The following is a 22,387-nucleotide window of genomic DNA, read 5'->3' on the forward strand; positions in this document are numbered from 1 at the left end:
CTTTTTATTATGTTGAATAAATCACTGGAAAACGTTTTTCAACACCTGTGGTGAGGTATTAGAGACTTGGTTGCAAATAGACTTTAAATTACCTTTACAGACAAAGACTGAATTTTGCACTCCTGATGAGTATAATGGAACAGAGGCAAAGGAAAGGGCCAAACTCAAAACTATGTTTTAATACATTTATTGAAAATAGTGACAACTTGTTCCAGAAGACTGGACCACAGTTTAGAACTGGATGACCTGGCCCTGTAAGAGAACAGAGGAAACTTTGGTTAAAATGGTGCTCAAGCAGAGTTAAACAGATGTATCAATGATATATGGTTCACCACAAACAATACATGCTGTTTGAAATGACATTTTACAATTTGCTGTGATATTGATTTTTTTGTATTTCAATAAAGATGATTTTTCAACAGTGCAAAGTAATTTTCTCTTTACATTTGTTGGGTTATCCCATCATGTATCACAACTTTTTACTCACATCTATTTTGAATAAATGTTGCACTTTAAGGTGGGTGAACAGAAAATAACAGTGAAAACCAATGTGACAAATACGCCTCTATGCTAAAAACATACTATCCATTCATCCCATTTTTAAAAACACCCTCATTGTCAAAGAGCCAAATCCACCACAAGCTTATTATGACAAAATTCTACTTTACTGAAACTAAAAATTGGGAATTTTCCTCCAGCCCACCAAGGGACAGTCTGACTTCCTGAGATAATGGATTAGCAATGGTTCATGATATTGCATTTTAGTATTAAAAGAGCTACAGTTACACCAAATTAGGACCCAATTTCCCTGAAGGTGAGCGTTCTTGTTTGACCCCTTCTGCCAATAAATCACAAGCATTTAGCCAAGAGCAAGATTAAAAGCTATAAACCACCCGCACTAAATTTTATCAATGGTAGGTTAAATCTACAAATAGAGCTTGAGAGACTGGAATGTAATATATTTACTGCAGATTTAACATTCAGCATTATGTATTGAAGCAATCCAGCAGAAAAGGCGATGCCAATCTGAGCACTGAAAAATGCCATTTTATAATCCACACATAACTGGACCAATAGTATCACTGCTCCCTCCTCAATGTACAAAGGGCTGACATAACATGACGTATACTAAAATGCAAAAACATGAAAATGTACAAAATAGTTGAGGTAAAGTCGACAATGATTGGATTTGTTAACATTTTGTTGTTTGTATTTTGTCTCATGTATGAACAGTATTTTATGTGTGTCACTGAATAACACAATTCAACTCCATGTGCCTCTCTGGAGAGAAAACTCAGAATCTGAAATAAATGCCAATACCAACATATTATTTTCCTTTTTACAGCCTGAAGACCATAGTGTCAAAACCAGTCTGAGCCTTTATGCAAATAGCCATGTATTGAATACAGGCTTTTTGACCCTCCACAAGTGCCTTAAGTTTGTTTTTCTTTCACTATTATTTTCCACTTAAAGTAAAACAATTTAAAAATCAATGCATTTTACCCCCCAAAACTTGAATTTTCTGGTATTAACCACAAAACGGGATCTGCTTAAAATGTAAGTACAACTTTTTTTTGGTTGCCTCGATAGGACAGTTTAAGCGTGAAAGGGGATGAAATGCAGCAAAGGACTGAGATTGGAATCGAACCCATGGACGCTGCAGGTCTAGCCTCTGTACATGAGGCGCCTGCTCCACAAACTGAGCCTCTGTGTGTGCCCCCAAGTACAATATTTTTGGCCTGGTCAGTAATTCCTTATTATTTGATCCTTCTTCCCCATCAAAGTTTCAGAACGTAAAGCAGTTTTGTTAGCCACTATTGTCAAAGTTGTAAAACAGCCCTTCACACTCAGACCTGTTTCCTCATTTGTTCCTTCCTATTCAAAGTATCTATTTATACATCTCCTTTTTCACACAGCATGTTTAATTTTAACCAGAAAAAAATGTACACTTGCTGGTAAATGAGCACCGAGATATCTGCTAAATTGGATCAAATTAAGTCAAATATAATTCTGTGCTGCAAAGAAAACCCGCTGTAGTGCTCTCTATACCAGTTATACTGTTATACTGCCCACTTGTATTTAGCTCATACTTTTTAAGTGTTCTAACTTAGGCTGATAAATCAAAATATAGCACACAACAGATGTACATTTTCTGGATCATTTAGCATATGCCAAATCAAAGAACTACATTTTCAAGTTGTTCAACAAGATCTCACTGGATTACTAACTAGATTACTTAATTTTCTATGGAGAGGTATAAAATCATCATGGGATGCCTACATACTCTCTCCACAGTTAGAGTACATGATTAGCTACGGAGGATTTGGAGATTTATTTTGGGGTGCAGTGCATATATTTTTAACCCGTGACATCAAACTTCAAAAGTCAGAGTTTTAAAGCATCCTAAACGAACCCACCAAATGCAGTACACTGTGGAAAAACATCTATAACATTTTGACATTACTGAATAAAACAATGACACCTACCTTTCTCTTCTTGTCACCACCCAACTCAAAGTGCTTGCATCTCTTGATGGCCAGCATTCTCTTGGATCTGCAGTTGGGCTCCACACACTCAAGCCTCAACACAATCTTCTTTGTAGTCTTAGCCTGAAAAAATGCAATGTATGAAGGAGTCCATTTCTACACACAGTAGTACAAATATTACTTAAAAAAATTTAACAGCATTGGAAAACTAAACTTACCTTTTTCCGGAAAATAGGCTTTGTCTGACCACCGTACCCACTCTGCTTTCTGTCGTATCTCCTCTTACCTGCAGAACATAGAGAGTTCAGCTACATTTCATGACAACTCATTTACAATGCAAATATAAAAGGCTATAAAAACATGATTATTTACCCTGTGCATAGAGGGAATCCTTTCCCTTCTTGTACTGGGTAACTTTGTGGGGCTGGTGCTTCTTGCACTTCTTGCAGAAGGTCCTGCGGGTCTTTGGGACGTTCACCTGGAAAAAAGACAGGTAAGATTTCATGAATTTCATCAGCAGATCCATCCAAAAGCAACATACAATTAGTACTTTCAACCATGTGGGTTTTAATTTAAAAAGTACACGAATCATTGCAGTGCATCAATTTCATTAGATATTTTACACACTTAAGTATTACATAAGATTATCAGTCACCAGTTCTGCTTAAAAACTGTTGGCACATTAACAACATTGGAACTTGAACCATGTTGACTCCAAAAGCGCGGAAATAATAATAAGCAACTGTTTGAAAAACAAATGCTAACTACGGACGTTATTGTAGCAAACTAGATGGCTGAACAATGAAAACATTGATACAATTACAAAGTTAAGTTTTGCCTTTCCAGCACGTTAACGCATTTAGAAACTTGTCCCCAAACGGCTGCACTCGTGGTAAAAAGCTCCCCGGTCAACGTAAAAGCAGCTGACGTTAGCTAGCGAGCTAACATTTTAGCATTGGTGCTATTTCACGTAGTATTGTACATAATATGCGCTAACATGTAGCGCTACAACAGTATGAGTAAAAATGTTGGTGCTTGTCTTTGCAGTTACTTGAGTGTCATTTAAATATTATATTTCTTAATATTTTAACGTCTGTTAGCTCCCCGGTCAGGGGCCGGTGACGTTTACTAGCGAGCTAACATGTTAGCATTATAGCTATTCACCGTAAATTCACTGCGAAATTAGCGCATAAACGCGTACCAATACAATAATAATAAATAAACTGCTGCTGTTTGCCTTGACTGTAACTTTCACTGATAATTATTTTCTCTTTAATCAAAGACCGGGTAAAGTGGAAGTACGCGTCGCAGCAGCATTTCACCACAAACACATCAGCCGTTGTTTAAGAGCAATCTAACAGCGTATAATGCACACAAGGCAGCTAATACAACAATCGTAGCGTGTATCTAAAGATTGTTGACATATCTCAGTTAAGTGGGTGCATAAATGATTGTTAAATCGGCAAGATTAAGTTAGATTCTGTGAAGTGTCTTGGTGAAATAATTTCGTACCATGGCTGCGTCCCGATGCAGAGGAAAAGAGGGAGGTGGAGGCCGGAAGCAGTTCCTCATGTAGACCGCGGGGGTGGCCGGACTGTGCAGACTGCCCCCTGGCGGCGGGGCATGTCAAGAGGACAAAAACTCAAAACAACACACCAAAGAGCTCACATTTTAAGTACATGCAGGGGAGGTATTTGTAAGAGCTTACATTTTAAGTAAATTCAAGAAGTGAGAGGCTATATTTAGTCTTTGTAAAACACAATAAGCAGACTGCCTGCAGAGGGATTGTTTTTTATTTATATTTTAGGCTTTGTCGCAACAATTTTGTTTTTTATCCTAGACAGAGCTACAAATATTTTTACTTGAGCCTCCCTAAGTGACTCAGGGGAATTGCAAGGACCCTCCACCATAAACAAGTTGTTGGGTTTTGTTTTGTTTTTTTTTTTTTAAAAAAAGTACCCTTTCATGTTTGAAAGTGAAAAGTTATACAGAAGCACGCACTTCCGATCCAAACTTCGAGCAGGTGCTGAACAGTAAAAAGTAAAAACGAAGAAAAATGGCGCACACACTGCAGGGCTCCAGTTATCCCTTATTTAATGCACCAAAGTGACATTTTGAGCTCTTCATCAGAAAGTCTGATGAAGAGCTGTGTTGCTCAAAATGTCACTTTGGTGCTTAAATAAGTGGTAACTGGAGCCCTTCAGTGTGCCTGTCATTTTTTGCCTTTTTACTTTTGAAAGTGAAAAGTTGAATTGAAAATCCTAATGTTAAAAAAGCCCGGTTTTTCACTCTTGTCATGCATGCTGGTTAGTTACAGCAAACGGTTTATTTTTGGCAAAATGTAGACCATATGAGACGTAGAACATGGATGCATGATATGAGCGGCACATCATCAGTATCAGTTCATGCTGATATGACAAACCAACATTTACTTTATTTATCTATTTATTTTTCTGACAAACTGAACCCCAAGTTGAGGTATTTTTCTTATTTTGCACAATAAATGAATATTACAAACACTGAAAAGCATTGTATTTCATGATTCATCTGCTGGTGGGCCATCAAATTAGTATATATATACAAATATAAGTTTGCAAAATATGATGTTAATTCTACAACAGAAGAGACTCTATGATCACTAAAATTAGGTGGGGAAAAAAAGTGGACACATCGATATTGATACCAGTTATTGACCAAATGAGTTGCTATATATATATCGGCATATCGGATAAAGGCAATAGAAATCCACTATCATGCATCCCTTATGTAGAATAAACTGATTTTAATAAAATATAACCACCACTTCCATTTCGGATTTGGTTGTTTTTGTTTTTTTCTGACAGAAGCATCCATTGCACATATAGTGTCCAAGGATTGTCAGAAATTTGTAATACAATAAGTTCTGTTTTTACAGTTTCTGGCTCTGACAAATGGTGTCATTTTGGCAATTTTTTAAGAAAACATGTCTTCCAAATGCATATTTTCTTTCTTTTTTTTAAATGGTGGTAAAATACATAAAAAAAAATAAAGCCATTTAAAGTTTTATGCCCTTCGCCTACTCCAACATAAAATCATAAGTCCCTCTAGAGTGTTTAACAAATAGTTTGACTCTCCCTTTTTGCACCACCCTCCCCCCTCATAAATAAGGGACTGTCCCTTATCTGCTTGTATATCTCTCTCCCTGCAATACTTAAATTGATGGTATAGACTAAGTAAGAAATCCCCTAAAATATATATATATATGCATGACACGAATATGGCCCTGTGTTAATGTTTAGCCCGCTTGAACTTATCACCAAAAATGTCCACAGGGCTGATATGAAAATGAGCAGGAAGAAAAAGGGGAAGTTGGCAGAGTCGATTCCTCTCTGTGGGTGGGTTTAAGCTTCTTGCATCACAGACTAACACACATTTTATGGAAGGCAAGCAACTGAGGCAAAGGTTCATGTCACGGCTTCGAACCTCAGCATCTGTATTTGTCTGTCTGATGCTTGACTTTTTTGGGTGCCTGGGTAAGTGTCATTACTCTTTAAATGTAGACTGTAAGGGCAAGAAGCATTTTTTTTTAGTAATTTGTTAAATGATAAAAGCTAAATGGTGCATTGCATTTTAGAGACTAAGTGAAAAAGTAGTGTTATTATGTTGATTTGTGCAAGTGCTGAATCGAAACTTTCAGTTTGTATGCAAATCCTAAATAAGGTGTGTGCTCTCCACAATACTGTAAATAAATATGTCAAATCATAGTGACACTATCGGCTAAAAAGCAACAATTTTATACTTGTTTCTGGATGTTTTTTTGACAGTGACATACTATAGTGTATTCTGCTGTAGGCTACTTCAGATACATGCAACACTACAGTGGTTTAGCTGTATGCTGAGGTTATAATCAGATAATAGTTTCATGTGGTTACAATTATAATCTATGCATGTCAAATGTCTTGTGCACATATATTACAATTTAAAATGTTCTTATACATGATCTTTATCTACATGCACTACAAGTAATTCCTATTTGTGTGTTCTGAAAACGGATCTCAACAGAACACCACCGTGTTTACTGATGTGATATCTAAAAATGTGTGAGTGTCATCTTTGTGGTTAGATTTAACTCTTATGACTTATACTGAGCAGTCATGTCACTCTCGTTCTCTCTCTGTGTCTCTCTCTCCCATGCACAAACATTTTCTTGCTTTTTCGTACCACTTATCTGTCAGGAAATGTCAGGAAAGAGAGCATCTTGAAAAGTTCCTGTTAAGCCAACTCTTTCATGATAATTGTGTTTGCTGTGTCATACCCAACTCTTTCATGATAATTGTGTTTGCTGTGTCATACGACACCACGCAACCAAATGAACCATTGCATTTCATCGCAAGTTCATAGGTGTTTAAAAATTGTTTAGTATGGGTGTTTTAAAATAAGTTGCACTCACTTGTGTGCACTGATGTCGTGTCACTGTTGGTCGATATTTATAGTTTACAAAGATCGGTCACCCTACATTTTGATATCCACCCGAGTCAGAGAGGGTGAATAAATTATTTAACTAAATGTCAACTTAGTTTTAGATTGCTACGCCCCAGCTCATAAAGGGAAAGGGAAGCAACATAAACCAAATTTTTTGGCGCAATTAAGTTATTTATTAACGAAGGGAGTTAGGATTGTTAGAAACAAAATGTGAGGCAAACTACATGAGAAAAGGGGCTTGGTGGGTGCTGATAAACTCAAAGAAACACTAATCAGTTCATCTCTTACTAATCTTATTTAACAAAATCAAAAGCAGAAAGTTGCTTGAAAATCGCCTTGTGTACAGTCATTTTTTTTAATGAAGCTTTTGAGCCCATTAAGAATTCTGCAAAATCTCACAAAAAAGTGTTGCACATGGTTCACAGTATGAGTCAAGTGTTAACAGCATGCAACACAAATTTTAAATGTGTTTATGATAAACCCATTCAAGAGAAAGAGAGATAATGTCAGGTTGAAGTGCTGCAGGGCACTGAGTTTCTTCTCCCTTCATATTGCAGTACAACACTGATGCAACTTCCCTATCAGTTTGTCTGTGTCAGCCACTGTGCGTCAACTCCCCTCAAAAAAAAAGACAAAAAAATCTCCTTCTGGTGGCCATGACACAGTGAAAATATGGCTATACATTTTCAGTGAACTGATCAAAGCCCTTTCAAAGAAAAAGATAAAGGATGGTACACAGATTATTATTAGAGTTCGTTGACCTCTGTGCTCAAGTTAGTGATGTGAGAAAACATGAGGCGGCGAAGAATGAGGAATGATGTTTCACAAAATAGGGAACACTGCTGTCTGTTTATGACGGCACAAACAAAAGCCAATAGGTACCGTCGGTCTGGTGCGAAGAAATGTCACACTCCTGGTTAGCAGGGAGGGACAGAAGCTTTTGGTGGTGTTACAGTTCAGATGATAGAAGGAAGTGCTCACAGGCTGAAAATAGGCTGAGCTGAAGTGCAAACACATCTGACAGACACTGACCGACAATTAGCACTCAGCTGTGTGCCAAAGGGTGAGTTTTAGCCTCTGATCTACATTTCACCTGGAAATACAGCACTGAGACTTCCTTTATTTATTGCACCGTGTACTTTTGTAGTATTTCAGAATAATGTGTGAGACTGTGTTTGCTGAGTAAAAATACATGTGTGAATGGTGAGGTTTAGTGTGATGTGATTTTAGGTCTGCGTCTGTGTCTGTTACTTTACTGCCTGTTTCATATATGATCTATAGTCTATATACTAACCTTTCACTGTCTATTGACATGAAATTTGGATAAATTATTCAACATTTCAAGGTACTTTTTAAATTTTTTCTCCGGCATTTTTGGTGATTATAAAAATATAGCGATACCCAAAGTGTGTTTTTTGTGTTATTTAGGAATGAGGGCATGTTTCAGTGCTTTTACAGAGTCAACATTTTCATCATTTATCATTCATCATTCATCGTCTCTCTTTAATCCAGATTTTCTTACTCATGTTATATTGCTGGTCAAATGTAATTGTTAGGGTTGAGCCATAACATAGGATTAAATGAGTATTTAATACAAATAATGTTCTTTTTACAAATATCATCTGAGTAAAATTTGTTAATATTCATACTTTTAATGAAAGAAAAGCCTCATTTGGGTCATCATGTTGAATCTTTTGTGATCAACAATAATCTGGAGGTCAATGCTGAAATTGTTTTGTAAATGGTTTTCTAACAAATAATAAATATAGCAACTTCTGATAAACTCATATCAACTTCAGACTTAAAATAACATTTCTGAATAGGTCTCTCACATTTCCGATTGACGACCCGCCTACTTTGAGTTTAAACTCAGCCCGTTCTGCGTACAGTTACGGATACACATAATTGACCTGGTTAAACCAGCGCCCCAGGAAGTGCACCTTGCTTTGAAGCCAATTTTTGCAGTGGCCAATCAGAGGAATTGCAACTGATGGGTCTGTCACGTGATGCCCTGCATCTTAAGAATACTTTTTCCCATTGATTTAAATGGCGAAAGAAATGTCTGTAAATCAGTAGATACATTTTTCAGAGCTTTACAACCGTTGCGAAATGACTTTGTACAAATAGGAAAGCCTAGAAGAGCCGCATGATAAAATTCATCCCAAGACAGCTGTGTGCTAAACTGGAAGTAGTTGACTCGGCCAGCGGAAGTTTCTAGTGCACCTGCTTTATGGGCCAAACAGTGTGAAAGCAGTGCCGATCGTTCAGATAATTTATGTAAATGGCAGTTTAACCGCTTTGGCTTCATGCATAACTGAGCAACTTTCATAGATTTGTACAGAGCCCCACCTCCAACACTGTATCCAACTCTCTTTATACATCTAAGGGATGAACTACTACAAATACAAATACAGATAATGGTGTACTTGCTCATAGTTATTAAGTGTGTGAGTGAGAAAGGTGGTCTTGAGATGGTGAAATATTTGATATATATTGATATTTGAAGGAATGAGTTTGTAAACTAATTTAAATCAGATGTTGTTTGTGTAAATGCCAATGACCTAAAAACACATATTTTACTGTGACATGATCTTAATTAACCGTGTCCCTGTGTTGATAACCAGGTTGCCAGATCCTAAAAATAAACTGTATGTGTCTGTGTGTGTGTCTGTTGCCTTATCAAGTCAGTTAGAAACCTAAAAATCTAAATACATGTGACATGGAACCTGGAAATTGTTTGGAATTACCAGGATGTTTTGAAAAAGTTTTGAATATACACTGGTTTGGCTAAGGAACATGATGACAGTCATCCTTAATTTAATAAGGTATTGCATTTGCTCATGGATAAATTACTAAATGGGCCCACCGGCCACAGGAAAAGGACCCAAACTGTTTGGGGCCTTGCTGGCCTTCACTTGCGTAATGTCACCCAAAGTAACATATACTGACCAGGAAGAGACTCAAAATTACCACAAGGAGACACCAAATTACCTCAAAGGGATACAAAATCACTTCAAAAGAATAATAAAATTACCTCAGAGTGAAACAAAACGACAAAAAAACCCTACACACAAAACGACCTCATAATGACATCTAAGAGATACAAAAAGACGCAAACAACAACAACAACAAAAAGACGCAAAACCACGACAGAGTTTGTGAATCTGATATTAGGAACACATAGTAGCCAAAGAAGTTGGTGGACATATGTTTCCAAAATGTCCTCACACAGTTTCCCAGCACAAAACTATTCCGGCCACTGAGCTGGTGTGATGATGACCAGGATACAGAAACTGAGGGAAAGAGATTAGACACGATGGGGAATTTAGGAAAAGGATGTTGCTGGCAGGAAAAGCAGGGCTTATGCAAAAATACAACTAATCACACGCTGATGTGTCATTTGTGCTGCATGTCTCGTTATCTGGATTCAGATCTACAGTAAACTTTCACCTCAAAGAGTGGTATTGCACTGTGTGAAGGGTGGGTAAAAACTGACTTACAGTCTGTTAGTATACATGTTTAACTGAGACACTGAATAATTAAGTGTGAAGTGCAACAGAGCCAACAAGGCTGCCTTATAGTGTAAAGCTAAGCACGATGACACTGGGTGAGTTGATCACAGTTTTGAGTAAAGCGATCACAGCCTGAGTCAAGGTGCACTGAGCTGGCTATTGTGCTGCTATTAACAAAAGTTTTCCTTGTTCCCGTGTAGATTAATACTGACTGAATCATGTCAGACAGTATACTGGAAGAAATCTTCATTAAACGATCCCAACAGAAGAAAAAGACCTCCCCCTTGAACTACAAGGAGAGATGGTTTGTCCTCACCCAGGAAAAAATCTCGTACTATGATTTTGATTCGGACAAAGGGGTACGTATATGGCACGAAAGACATCTCTCAATGAAATGCAGATACATTTTGTCTGTTGCCTGTTTCCTCATGTGTTAAGCAGAAGCGAAAAGGTTTGAGGGGATCAGTTGACCTGGAGAAAATCAAGTGTGTTGAGACAGTCCAGTCAGAGGCCAATACTCCTCAGGAGCGCATGTTTGCTTTCCAGGTAATTTTTGTCAATGCACTTCTTTAACAGAGACGGACTCTTCAGAAACTACAATCATGAAGGTTACAGAGAAAGCTGTAACAATACGTGAAACTTCAGCCACATAACATTCTTACGGGTCTGAAATCAAGAGCAAAAACTTAAAACTTTTTGCTTTCACTCCTACCGCTATGCGAGAGTTAATTTTGGAATAAGAGGAAAAGTGTTAACACGAATTTTCTATATACCAGTACTGTAGTATAATAATGAATTGGGGAATATATTTCAAATTTTATAGCGTTTCAAACCGACTAAAGTCAAAAACTGTGCAGAAAACTGCAAGAAGCAACACATAAGGCATGTAACATGAAATCAAATTGTCTCCTTAGCAGTCAAAAACTGTCCAATCCTACTGTGAAAGTCTATTGTTAAGAAGTGAAACCACCTCTCACACTCAAGTGAACTAGGGGCTTTCAGCTATCATGCAGGTGTTGCCACAGCACACTTGTTGATGCACACTACAAGGAGGCATTTACATGTTTGGCTGGCATAAAAGCAACAGCATAAAAGAGTTTCTCTTGAACTGCAGCAAATATGATCACAAACTAGCATTCGAATGAATTCCCTTCAGCTTCTGTCACAGTTATCACACTATATAGTCTACGCTAGTATCTTAAGAAACAGAAAATCTCCCAGTGTCTTGATATGATGGACAAATGTAACAAAAAAAGTGGATGTTTTCTTTTTCACAGATCATTTATGATGAGGGGCCGCTGTACATCTTTGCAAAGACTGACGATATCCGAGCTCAGTGGATAAAGAAACTCAAAGAAAGTAAGTATATGCACAGAAATGTTTAAATAGTCACAGTATCTCATACAGCGTGTGCAATATTAAATTGTATCTTACTATCACCTACTGCCTGCAAAACACAAGAGCTGGGTGCATATGCAAATTCACGTGTTGATTCAATGTAAATGTCCTGTGTATGTGTTCCTGTGTGTGTTGATACTTGTGTATAGTGGTGCGCTTCAACAAGGATCTCATGCAAAAGTACCATCCCTGTTTCTGGGTCGACGGGGTGTGGCTGTGCTGTCAGCAGGAAGTTAAACAAGCTATGGGTTGCAAGGTACTGGATAACAAGAACGGTAAGCGCTAGATTCCCAAATTGTCATAAACTAATAATTAAACTTGAGCCTATGACTTATTTCATTCATGTATTAAATTTTGTCATTTATAGGCTTTACATCTAAACAATCCCGGCGAAGGGGATCCAGAAAACCTCTTCCACCTACTCCAATAGAGGTAAACACACAGTCCCTTTAGAATGATATTCACTGAATTTTTTTGTTAGTTTTTCATTGATAAATCAACTAATCTCGTGTTTTTCTAGGAGAAGTCCATTCGGCCTTTACCTCCACAGCCTCCTGAGCCACCCTCCCCATCTGTGGGCATGAGCGTCATAGCAGAGTATAGTTACACACCCATGACACCCCAAGACCTGGAGCTAAGGAAGGATGAAGAATACACCATCCTGGAGATGTCTGATCAGAACTGGTGGAGAGCCAGAGATAAATATGGGTGAGAAAAAAATAATACGAGGCCTATGTGATCATTTCAAACAATGCCCCAAAAAGTATTCCTTTTAAGCATTAGTTAAAAAAAACAAACAAACAATATCAAATATAATCCATTTACAGACCTGCATCCATTGAAAAACTGCAGGAGAGTTACTGTCCGAAATTATTACCAGCTACGTTTTTGCATAAGGGGAAATTCTCATTGATGCCCTTGAAGAGCTTAGATGAAATTAATTAAAATAAGTGCACAATGCACTAAGAGTGGATGTGCAGAGTCTATCCGTACGGATGTGTTTTTAGTTTTTTTTTACTGGGCTACACTTTCCCTTGTGCCACATAAATAAGGACATAAGCACATTTTATATCATGATCAGTAAAAAATATTCAAATACCGATGATCTGTGATTTGAATGAAGCCAATTTGCATATAGATTTGTGTATGAGATGCTACTGTATTAGTGTCTGTGAGCGCTTCGCTGTCAAGCCAAGATGTACATTTGTTTATATTATTAATAAATACAATGTGCTTTCTTTTGCAGAAAGGAAGGATATATACCTTGTAATTATGTTGTGGAAGCTGGAAATGGGCTAGAAAGATTTGAGTGAGTATAGGCGTTATTGTTCTGTCTGCATTGTTACTTTATCATTAATATGTTTAAGGTCCTATATCATACTCAATTTCAGGATCATACTTATATTTGGGGTTCCTACTAGAATATGTTTACCTGCTTTAATATTCAAAAAAACTTTATTTTCCTCATATTGTCACCCTGAATATACCTGTATTCACCCACTGTCTGAAACACTCCATTTTAGTGCCTGTCCCTTTAAGCCCCCTCCCAAAATAGCCCAGTCAGTGTTTTAAGGTCTTCCATGTCTATGCTGTTGGTATTTCTACACTGTAATTGCAGCCAGGTGAATGACTGTAACAGTACTGTAGCGCAATTTCCTTCTCTTTAGACCCTTTCTCTAGAATTGCACTGCTAGACGACAACTTGGGTCGATATTTACTTCCTGACAGCTGATGTGATTCACAAAGAGTGCTGCTGGATGAGTTTTTTCTAGGGCAACAAGGAAGTAAAAAATTACCCTGGTTCCCCCAACAAGAGGCTATTAGGATTTTCCCACTGGAATTTGTATTATTGCAGAAAACAAGCTCTGTGATACTTGCAATTTTTTTCAGCAAGATAATCTTCACAAATGAACAACACTTATGATTTCTGAAGCGTAAATGCAACCACCAGAAGTAAAAATTTATTGTTTGGGTATAAAGGAACTACACTACAGTTGCATGACTTCAACGTTGAGCTGTAAAGCCGCATTCGCCATGATGACATTCTGTTCTCTCAATCAGCTACTTGTTAGCAACGCTTCAGAATTTACAAGTGGAGTATTTGCTGATGATTTTATGTCATAAAACAAAATGTGAACGTCTCTTTACCACAGACCTCATTTCAAGCATCTAACCAAAAACCTGTCAACTTCAAGACAAAGGAACCAGGAATGCTAAAATACTAACTGATTTCTGACTTTTAGGATTCCTGCAGCACTCTTTACATTACAGAAACATTTAAACAGAAAATACAAAGGGACCATTTTAAGATTTTTTTTGTTTCCAGCTTTAGACAGTCAATATTGTGTAGTTGTGACATCACAACTTCACAGAAGTCCTGACCGCTCGTTTAAAGGCAGAGTTTCTGAATATGGATAGTGTGGATTTTCTGTGGATCTAGTATTTTGACACTGTCTCAGTATTTATATATCACTTAAACCTGCTTTATATACTGTAGATAAATACATGGAAATAGTGCTTTTTACTTCCTCTTATGTACATTATTGTATTTTTGATGGCTCAAGTGATAAATGTTGACAAACCAATATTCAGAAAAAAATATATTCGATTTTATTTTCGCAGCTGGTATTCCAAGAATATGAACCGTAGCCAGGCAGAAAAGCTGTTAAAGACTGAGGTAAACTCAATGACCGACATTCACAATGCTATAGACGGATAGCTTTGATAAGTTACCTACAAATAAGTCTAATTTAGCTGGACTAAATTTAATTTAAACTTAAACATGCTTGTGTGTTGTTTCCCAGAACAAAGATGGAGGCTTCCTGGTACGGGACTCAAGCAAAGCTGGGAAATACACAGTGTCTTTGTTCAGTAAGGGCGGCGGGTGAGTACTGTACTGCTGCAAAACTGTATCCACTGGCTCCAGTCATGTGTGAACGAATCAAAAGAAGAACTGTTTGTAATGAAAGCGGAAACAGTGGGCCACCGAGGGAGAGAGATGTAAATTATATATGCAAAACTTGGACTAATCTGCCAGCAAAACCTTTTCACCACGTACTGAGCTGTCTTGTGGATAAGGCTGAGAAGATATCACCTACTCATGCATACGTGATAAATGATAGGTTCCTGTGTTGATGAAAACCTGCAACTAAATCTGCATTAAGTTACTCTTCCTTTTCTCTCCACAGGGAAACTGGGGGAAGCTGCAGACATTACAACATCTGTACCACCGCACAGGGACAGTTTTACCTGGCAGAAAAGCATAATTTCAGCAGCATCCCAGAGCTCATCAACTACCACCAGCACAATGCAGCAGGTCGATACTGTCACTGTTTATATATGGATATCTCACAGAGCAATTTTCAGATTTAAATTATTTGACATTTGCCAGAAAGTAATATAAAATTATAATGTAGTTGCCACAGCAGGAAAAAGGAAACTAGTCAACGGAAGGCAAGAAAATACAGGCACGCAAACAGGATGGAAACAGTTGAAGTCTATACATCTAAAATGTTATCCTTGTTTTGTTATCTTCTTCACTAGGTATGGTTAGCAGGCTGAAATACATTGTTTCTAACCGGGCAAGGCCGCCATCAACAGCAGGACTTGGCTATGGTAAGATTTTATCAATCTACATTAATGATACATTCTTGTTAATCATAATGTTTGGTGATAAACCTCTGGTGACTGATTAGAAATGTCTCTGCAAATACATTTCATAAACCGCTAGTTCTCTCACGCTGCATGAACAGAATTTTCAAGGGTTTTAGGCGAGAGTCCCTTGATTGTGGAAGGAATTATTTGACATTTTGGGCAATAAGCTTATTGTTTTTTGCGCTGATAGTCAGGTAAGATGATTGATAAAAAAATCTTGTTGAACGGTAAATACGAGGCAGGAGCCAGCAGGTGGTTATCTTAGCTTATCATAAAGATAGTAGGAGGAAACAGCTTGTATGACTCTGTCCAAAATGAACAAAATCTCATTAAAGCTCACTGAAAAACATGTTATATTTTTTGCTCGATTGGTATAAACAAAATTTTTTTACATTGGGTTACACCTATGTGCAGGTGTTGTAGGCCAATCGCAAAGTGCTGCTCCATTGAATCATGTCTCTCTCCTGTTAATGCGTAGCCCCCTCCCTCAGTATTTAGAGTTAGGATTTGAGGTTTGGTTCAGGTTTAGGTAGGGCAGTACATATACTAAAATAGTCTTTGACAAAACACCAGGCTGCTCTCTGTCAAGGAGCAAAAATCCTGTGCAAGTTTGTTGGCTAACGAATAAACAAAATTTAGAATAAATCTAGAATCTCGCACTAACTACTCCTCGTTTGTTCATAGGGTTGTCCCTGTCTCAAAACACTCGTTTTGGAGCAACTTTGTTCCTCTCTATGAAAATAAAATCAGCCATAATACACTTTTGTTGAGGTTAAATGGTTGTTTAGTTTTTTTTCTTTCTTCAAGTTGTTTTTAAGGATGATTTGACATTTGAAGGAATTATTTCAGATAAAAAACCCAATATAAGGATGAAAACTTTAGTATTTAAGGAAATAACCTCAGGACAGTACTTAAGGTGAATTTTCGCAACTCACATTTTCCTAAGGAAACCTTAAGATGTTCCATGCAAATAGCCACTGGAGTCTTGTGGCAAGGCAAACGGTGGAAACTCCCGAAAGTCACAAAAAAAACCTCCAGTAAAACCACAATGTGTCTTTTTTCACTTTTTTGGTATGATTCACCTTTTTGTATGAATTAATCAAACAAAATTTAATATGTTGATTAGTGTGCTTCAGAGGTGCTCATAGGCAGATTTCTTTTAGCGACTTCTGGCTATATCTTTGTATAGACATAATAGTGGGCAGTCTTTTCAGATTTCCCAAATCATTTACTTAATGCGGATTCTGCAAGTATAAAAGTGCTCCTCTACTCTCTCATGTTTGATCCAGGCGTTTGGGAGATTGATCCCCATTACCTCACCTTCATCAAGGAGCTTGGCACTGGTCAGTTTGGAGTGGTGAAGTATGGAAAGTGGCAGGGCCAGCATGACGTTGCCATTAAGATGATTAAAGAGGGATCCATGTCTGAAGATGACTTCATAGAAGAAGCCAAAATCATGATGTAAGAAAAAATAAATGACTGAATTTGGACTCTTTTTTGGGTCATTCAGCTTCTAACTTTCAACTACAGTTCAATGATACTGATTATTTTGTGCGCAAGACTCATAGGACTGTGAGATGTGTCACACTGGTAGTTTATATAACTTTGTGAGAAAAACCAACACATAATACATAACTTCCTTCTCCTTTTGCTCAAACCAGGAAGCTTCGCCATGAAAACCTGGTCCAGCTGTACGGTGTGTGCACCAAACAAAGACCCATTTATATCGTGACTGAGTTCCTGTCCAATGGCTGTCTGCTGACATACCTCAGAGAGGGCCTGAAGCAGCACCCGACAGCCGTCCAGCTCCTGGAGATGTGTAAAGACGTCTCCGAGGGCATGGCCTATCTGGAGTCACAGCAGTACATCCACAGAGACCTGGTGAGACACATAGATCCACTGTAGTACATGCAACACATTTCAGATCATTAAATCATGCTATGTTCAGACATACTAGGATTAGGTATTTGAAGATAACAGTAAATGTTTAATGATTACACTTAAATCAAGAGTCTTGTTTGTTTTGTCCTCAGGCTGCCAGGAACTGTTTAGTAGATGGGAATGGCACCATCAAAGTGACTGATTTTGGACTGTCAAGGTAAAGTACTTCGTGTGAATTACAGGACACATAGAGGCACATGGTGGCGCCTAATAAAGTAGTTAAAATCTCCTTTATTTGTCTTCAGGTCAGTGGTAGTAAGTTACTCAGCATATTTACTCAAGTACTGTTGGCAATTCTTAGGCACTTCAGTATTTCTAATTTATACTCAACTGCGTGTAAATATGTAAGTGATGAAGTTAATCTAACCTACAATTCAGCCAACTACAGTAAATAAACGCAAATATACATATCCTATATATAAATATAAACGCATATTACATATCCAATCATATGACATACAATACTGTAACACTTAAAATAAAAGCCTAGTCTAAATAAAATGCCTGCAGCCTTTTACTGGCCCGGTGTGGCAACACAATTTGACAAATTAACATCTGTCTCAGAAGCTCAGTTACAATGCAACTCACTTTTATAGAAGTTCTTGAGATGTACAGAACCTGGCTGTTGGCTCCCTGTTGGAGTTAACGTTAGTTAGCTGCTTATATCACACATACAAATTATATGTTTGAACTTTGGTCAGTTTGGACATAGTACTCACAACGTTAGCTTGGTACGATTCTCCACAATTTGTTGCTCATTACCTTCTTCCCCTGTTTTTGTGAATAAATAAAATTATTTTGACCAGGTTTCAAATGGTTAAATAACTAATTTGATTGTTTCCCCATCTCTGGTGTGAAAGGAAATAAAAGCCTGTCCTAAATATAAGCCTGTTGAGCTCAGCGATTTAGGCAGATAACTGCCCAGGCTATTAACTGAAGTTTTTTGTTAATAACACTTGTGGAGGCCACTTTTCTCCACAATGAGTAGTTTTCCTTTTGATGTTTTAAGTGTCATTTGACAGTCCTTCTGTCTGTACTCCTACATGTAATGCAACTTCTAATGTACTTCTATATTTTAGGTAAAGGGTCTAAATACTTCTTCCACCACTTCTTTAGGTATGTCTTAGATGACGAGTACACCAGCTCAGCAGGTTCCAAGTTTCCTGTTCGCTGGTCACCTCCTGAGGTCCTCCTCTACTGCAAATTTAGCAGCAAGTCAGACATATGGGCATATGGTGAGTCAGCATAATGTGCACTGTGTTCATAACTGGTCAGTTATAAGTGTAATCTGTGTTTAAATGTCTCCACAAACCATGAATTCACATCTGTGCTGTGCATCAGAACTTTTTTAACCATGTTAACCATTTCTGTCAATGCTTAGGGGTTCTTATGTGGGAGGTGTACACTTTGGGACAGCTTCCGTATGAGCGACTCAACAACACGGAAATAGTGGACCAGGTGTCCCGGGGCCTGCGTCTCTACCGCCCCCAGCTGGCCAATGAAAGGGTCTACAGCATTATGTCAAGCTGCTGGTGTGATGTAAGTGCATTTTGTGAAGCCTCAGCAGAGGTTGTAAAGAACAATGACAGCATCCAAACACCAAATCACACAGCTTTTCTTTTTTATTTTCAGAAAGCTGATGAGAGACCCACCTTCCAGGACCTGGTGCTGACTGTTCAGGATTTGCTGTACGAGCTTCAGTAGATCTCTAAATAATCACAAAACACCAGCAGTTTACTTGGATCCCCACAGGGCAGCATCTCCGACCGCCTGTCCCTAGAAAGTTAACACAGTCGTGTGAATATTTTACAGCTTGAACATGGGACTGCACAGCTAACAGGTCCTCTGTAATGTGAATATGTGCATTGTGAATGTCACTGTAACTCATTGATTAGAATGTCCTATCTAAAAGCACAGTCCCACAGGCTAGCGTTTAATATGTGTATATTTTATTGAAGGTTATCTGTCTTTATTGTATCCTGTGTACTATATTCTGTGGAATAGCTAAATGTAGACACCTTTGCAGACAAGCTTTGTGAAAACATACCTATTGCACAAATAAAAGCCAAGTAAGCCAGGCTTTAAAATGACTGAAACATCATGTGAAATGAAAACAGCAATTATGAGTGATGAATGATATAATAATAATACTTGTGTATTAATAAGTTGGTTCTAGCTTCATTTGTTTGAATAATGCAAACAACAAAGACAGACTGAGATTGAACAATAAGAAAAAAAAAACACAAAAAAGAAATAAACAAAAACAGAGACAGCATTTTAAAATCATTTAGTATACAAAATACCAAATATCTGGTTATAATGATGTATGGTGGGTACACTTTTATTATTTTTCACATGTTCCAGAGACTTTAGTAGTCTAAAAGAAATTTAGAAAAAAACAACAAAAAACAGGTGAATAATTTGGCAAATTTAAATATGTGTATATGAAATTTACTAAGGTGAGGTTTATCATAAATTTCAATGAATGAACCTTGCTTTCAAAACAAACAATAAAATCCTTGAGACTGATTTTCATAGCAACCAGTATTCTTTAAAATATATTTTTCCATATCGGTCCATAACTGAATCGTATGTGAAAAACTACAAACACATGTATCAATGTTTCAGGTGCATTATTGCAAAAAGTACTTTTTTTCATCCAAGTCAGTAAATATTGACACCATTATATTAGAAGGGCAAAAATTGCATTTTAAAATGAATCTCACTAATGTTGTTAAAAATCACATAGCCTAATTTTAACGAGCAGAGCCATTCAGTGTCACATATTTGAGTTTTAGAATGATTACCCTCCTGGAGAGATTTTCTTTTTAGAAGAAAACTATTGTCTTATATGTTTATTAGTACATATTAAGATCTTCATTTCTATCCCATTTATGAGTAAAACAGGCTCTATTCTGAGCATTTTTGGTAAAATGTGTTTTTTTTTTATTGCATAAACCTGCAGAGACAGCCTCAACCACAAATCTTAAAAGGTTTTATAGCTTACAGAATTGCCACAACTATTAAATATGATATTTTAATACATCCAAATTTGTTTAAAAAACATTCTTTTTTATGATTTATGATATTGTGACATTACAGTTGTTCCACATAATAGTTTTTAGGGGTTTAATCAAATACACCTATGTCATGGCTGTTATGAAAAATTACGTATGTATGATGACGACCGCCGTAAGAAGAACGCGCTCTGTAATTGGTTGAACCACTTCCTGTTTCCCGTCGTCCATACATACACGTGAAGGTCAGCTTTACAGCCATAAGGCATTCATAATTGGAACAATATTGCTATTCCAACCACTTTTTGGAAAAATATGGACGGCCAGGGAGCGACAGCCGACCCTCAGCTTCAGCATTTCATTGAAATCGAGTCTCAAAAGCAAAGATTTCAGCAGCTCGTGCACCAAATGACGGAGGTTTGCTGGGTAAGATGAACTGTAAGCTAGCTGTGCAGCGCTGCAACTGGTTTATTACACATTTGTCTGTGGCAAGAACCGATAGGTAGCGTGTCTTACGTTCACATAAAAGTTACAGATACTTGTTATTTGCTGTGGTTAAATAATGATGTCCAAATGTTTATATCAAGCTACGTGTGTAACCCAGAGCTCTCAATGTGTCACTCCGGGATTAGGTCATATACAGTTAGCTCTACCTACGTAAACCAAGTGAAAAAACTAAAGCGCCAGCGTTATTATTTTGAACTCCTGGTTGTAGCCATGAATATATGTGTGTTCTTCCAATTGTCTACTTTATGCTCGGGGCGAAGAAATGTTTTAAAAACAAATGTTTATATCAAATTTCCAAGGCTGCGATGACAATTACTTACCCGGCCTGCTAGCTAGCTCCGCGGAGTAGTGTGTGGAAATGTTGCATTTAAAAGTTGGCTCCGTCCATGGCTAACATTTTATCACGCCACACTGAAAGCAGACACCTCCGAAGTCACGAAAATACATCGAGTTCCCAAACTGTTGCTTTATAACGAGGTTAAAACACTTTTTTAACGTCCCTCCTCGGTTTGTAGTTGGAGCGTTTTGCGACGGAATCATTTCAGTAACGTACGGAGTGAGGTCACAGCTGGGGCAGGCACGCGCTAATTTCCTTCAATTTAACGTTTAATTGTCACGAGCTGTTGCGCCACATTTGATGCACCATTTGTAACATACCAGGTATCATCCGTTGCATATTGTTTGACTTGGTCTCCGTCTCTGTCCCCAGGAGAAGTGTATGGACAAACCCGGGCCAAAGCTGGACTCAAGGACGGAAGTGTGCTTCGTTAACTGTGTGGAGCGATTTATTGACACCAGCCAGTTCATCCTAAACAGACTGGAACAGACTCAGAGGAGCAAGGGCTCATTCTCTGAGACCATGTCAGACTGAAAACTGTCACCGAAAGAACTGACAAGACACACGGGCCCTGCTCCAGGCCATTTTGTCCTGACACAGCTGTCTGTGAAGAACTTTAAACTGGAAAAAAAAGACATCATCATGAAGTGTTACTTTTGATACAAGTGCCTCAGATTAACACGAAGTATGGGTGTAGAAGTCTAGGGTTGCATTTGTCCTCCACTTAGTGGAATTTAAGTGTTTAAAACGCTTAGATTGTGGTCTGTTGCCAGCGTAGACCTCATGTTATCAGTTTGTAAAGTCAGTTCATGGGTCAAACTGTTAAGACTGAGCTTGAATGTGTTAAAATCTGCTGCTGAGAAAGTGGATTAAGAGACTGCAGAAGGATGGATGCATCTGGGACATTCAGCTTCATTCAGCTGTTTTTGAAAACCTCACGGACTTCACAACACACACTGCTGTAATTTAAGGGAACTAATAATGATTTGACCGAAAGCAAAGTCGAGCAGTTCTGGACTGTACATATGCAATAAACATAATGCCAAATATTTCTGTCTCTTTTGCAAAGAGTGC

The 22,387-nt window shown here is 37.8% G+C and overlaps 3 protein-coding genes across 4 annotated transcripts; 2 read left to right on the forward strand and 1 right to left on the reverse strand.

Moving 5' to 3' along the window:
• Nucleotides 1-171: 171 nt before the first annotated feature.
• rpl36a (ribosomal protein L36A) lies at nt 172-4,096 on the reverse strand. Its single transcript, XM_042493987.1, has 5 exons — nt 3,999-4,096; nt 2,859-2,964; nt 2,705-2,772; nt 2,487-2,609; nt 172-252 (listed from the first exon to the last, which is right to left on the reverse strand). The coding sequence occupies exons 1-5, from the start codon at nt 4,056-4,058 to the stop codon at nt 232-234; spliced, it is 378 nt and encodes a 125-aa protein (XP_042349921.1). The 5' UTR covers nt 4,059-4,096; the 3' UTR covers nt 172-231.
• Nucleotides 4,097-5,884: 1,788 nt separating this feature from the next.
• On the forward strand, nt 5,885-19,539 carry btk (Bruton agammaglobulinemia tyrosine kinase). 2 transcript variants are annotated; one of them, XM_042493984.1, is made up of 18 exons: nt 5,885-5,998; nt 10,660-10,818; nt 10,901-11,005; nt 11,737-11,818; nt 12,007-12,132; nt 12,225-12,289; nt 12,378-12,565; nt 13,104-13,166; nt 14,480-14,534; nt 14,662-14,741; nt 15,046-15,173; nt 15,401-15,472; nt 16,801-16,972; nt 17,173-17,392; nt 17,545-17,609; nt 18,569-18,687; nt 18,834-18,991; nt 19,085-19,539. In XM_042493984.1, the coding sequence occupies exons 2-18, from the start codon at nt 10,678-10,680 to the stop codon at nt 19,154-19,156; spliced, it is 1,911 nt and encodes a 636-aa protein (XP_042349918.1). In that variant the 5' UTR covers nt 5,885-5,998; nt 10,660-10,677; the 3' UTR covers nt 19,157-19,539. The 2 variants fall into 2 exon arrangements, with proteins under 2 accessions (XP_042349918.1, XP_042349919.1); XM_042493985.1 differs by lacking the exon at nt 5,885-5,998 and adding an exon at nt 7,822-8,010.
• Nucleotides 19,540-20,666: 1,127 nt separating this feature from the next.
• On the forward strand, nt 20,667-22,362 carry timm8a (translocase of inner mitochondrial membrane 8 homolog A (yeast)). Its single transcript, XM_042493171.1, has 2 exons — nt 20,667-20,895; nt 21,686-22,362. The coding sequence occupies exons 1-2, from the start codon at nt 20,785-20,787 to the stop codon at nt 21,845-21,847; spliced, it is 273 nt and encodes a 90-aa protein (XP_042349105.1). The 5' UTR covers nt 20,667-20,784; the 3' UTR covers nt 21,848-22,362.
• The last annotated feature ends 25 nt before the right edge of the window (nt 22,363-22,387 follow it).

Source organism: Plectropomus leopardus, chromosome 9 (genome assembly GCF_008729295.1).
Source record: "Plectropomus leopardus isolate mb chromosome 9, YSFRI_Pleo_2.0, whole genome shotgun sequence".
Classification (NCBI taxonomy): domain Eukaryota; kingdom Metazoa; phylum Chordata; class Actinopteri; order Perciformes; family Serranidae; genus Plectropomus; species Plectropomus leopardus.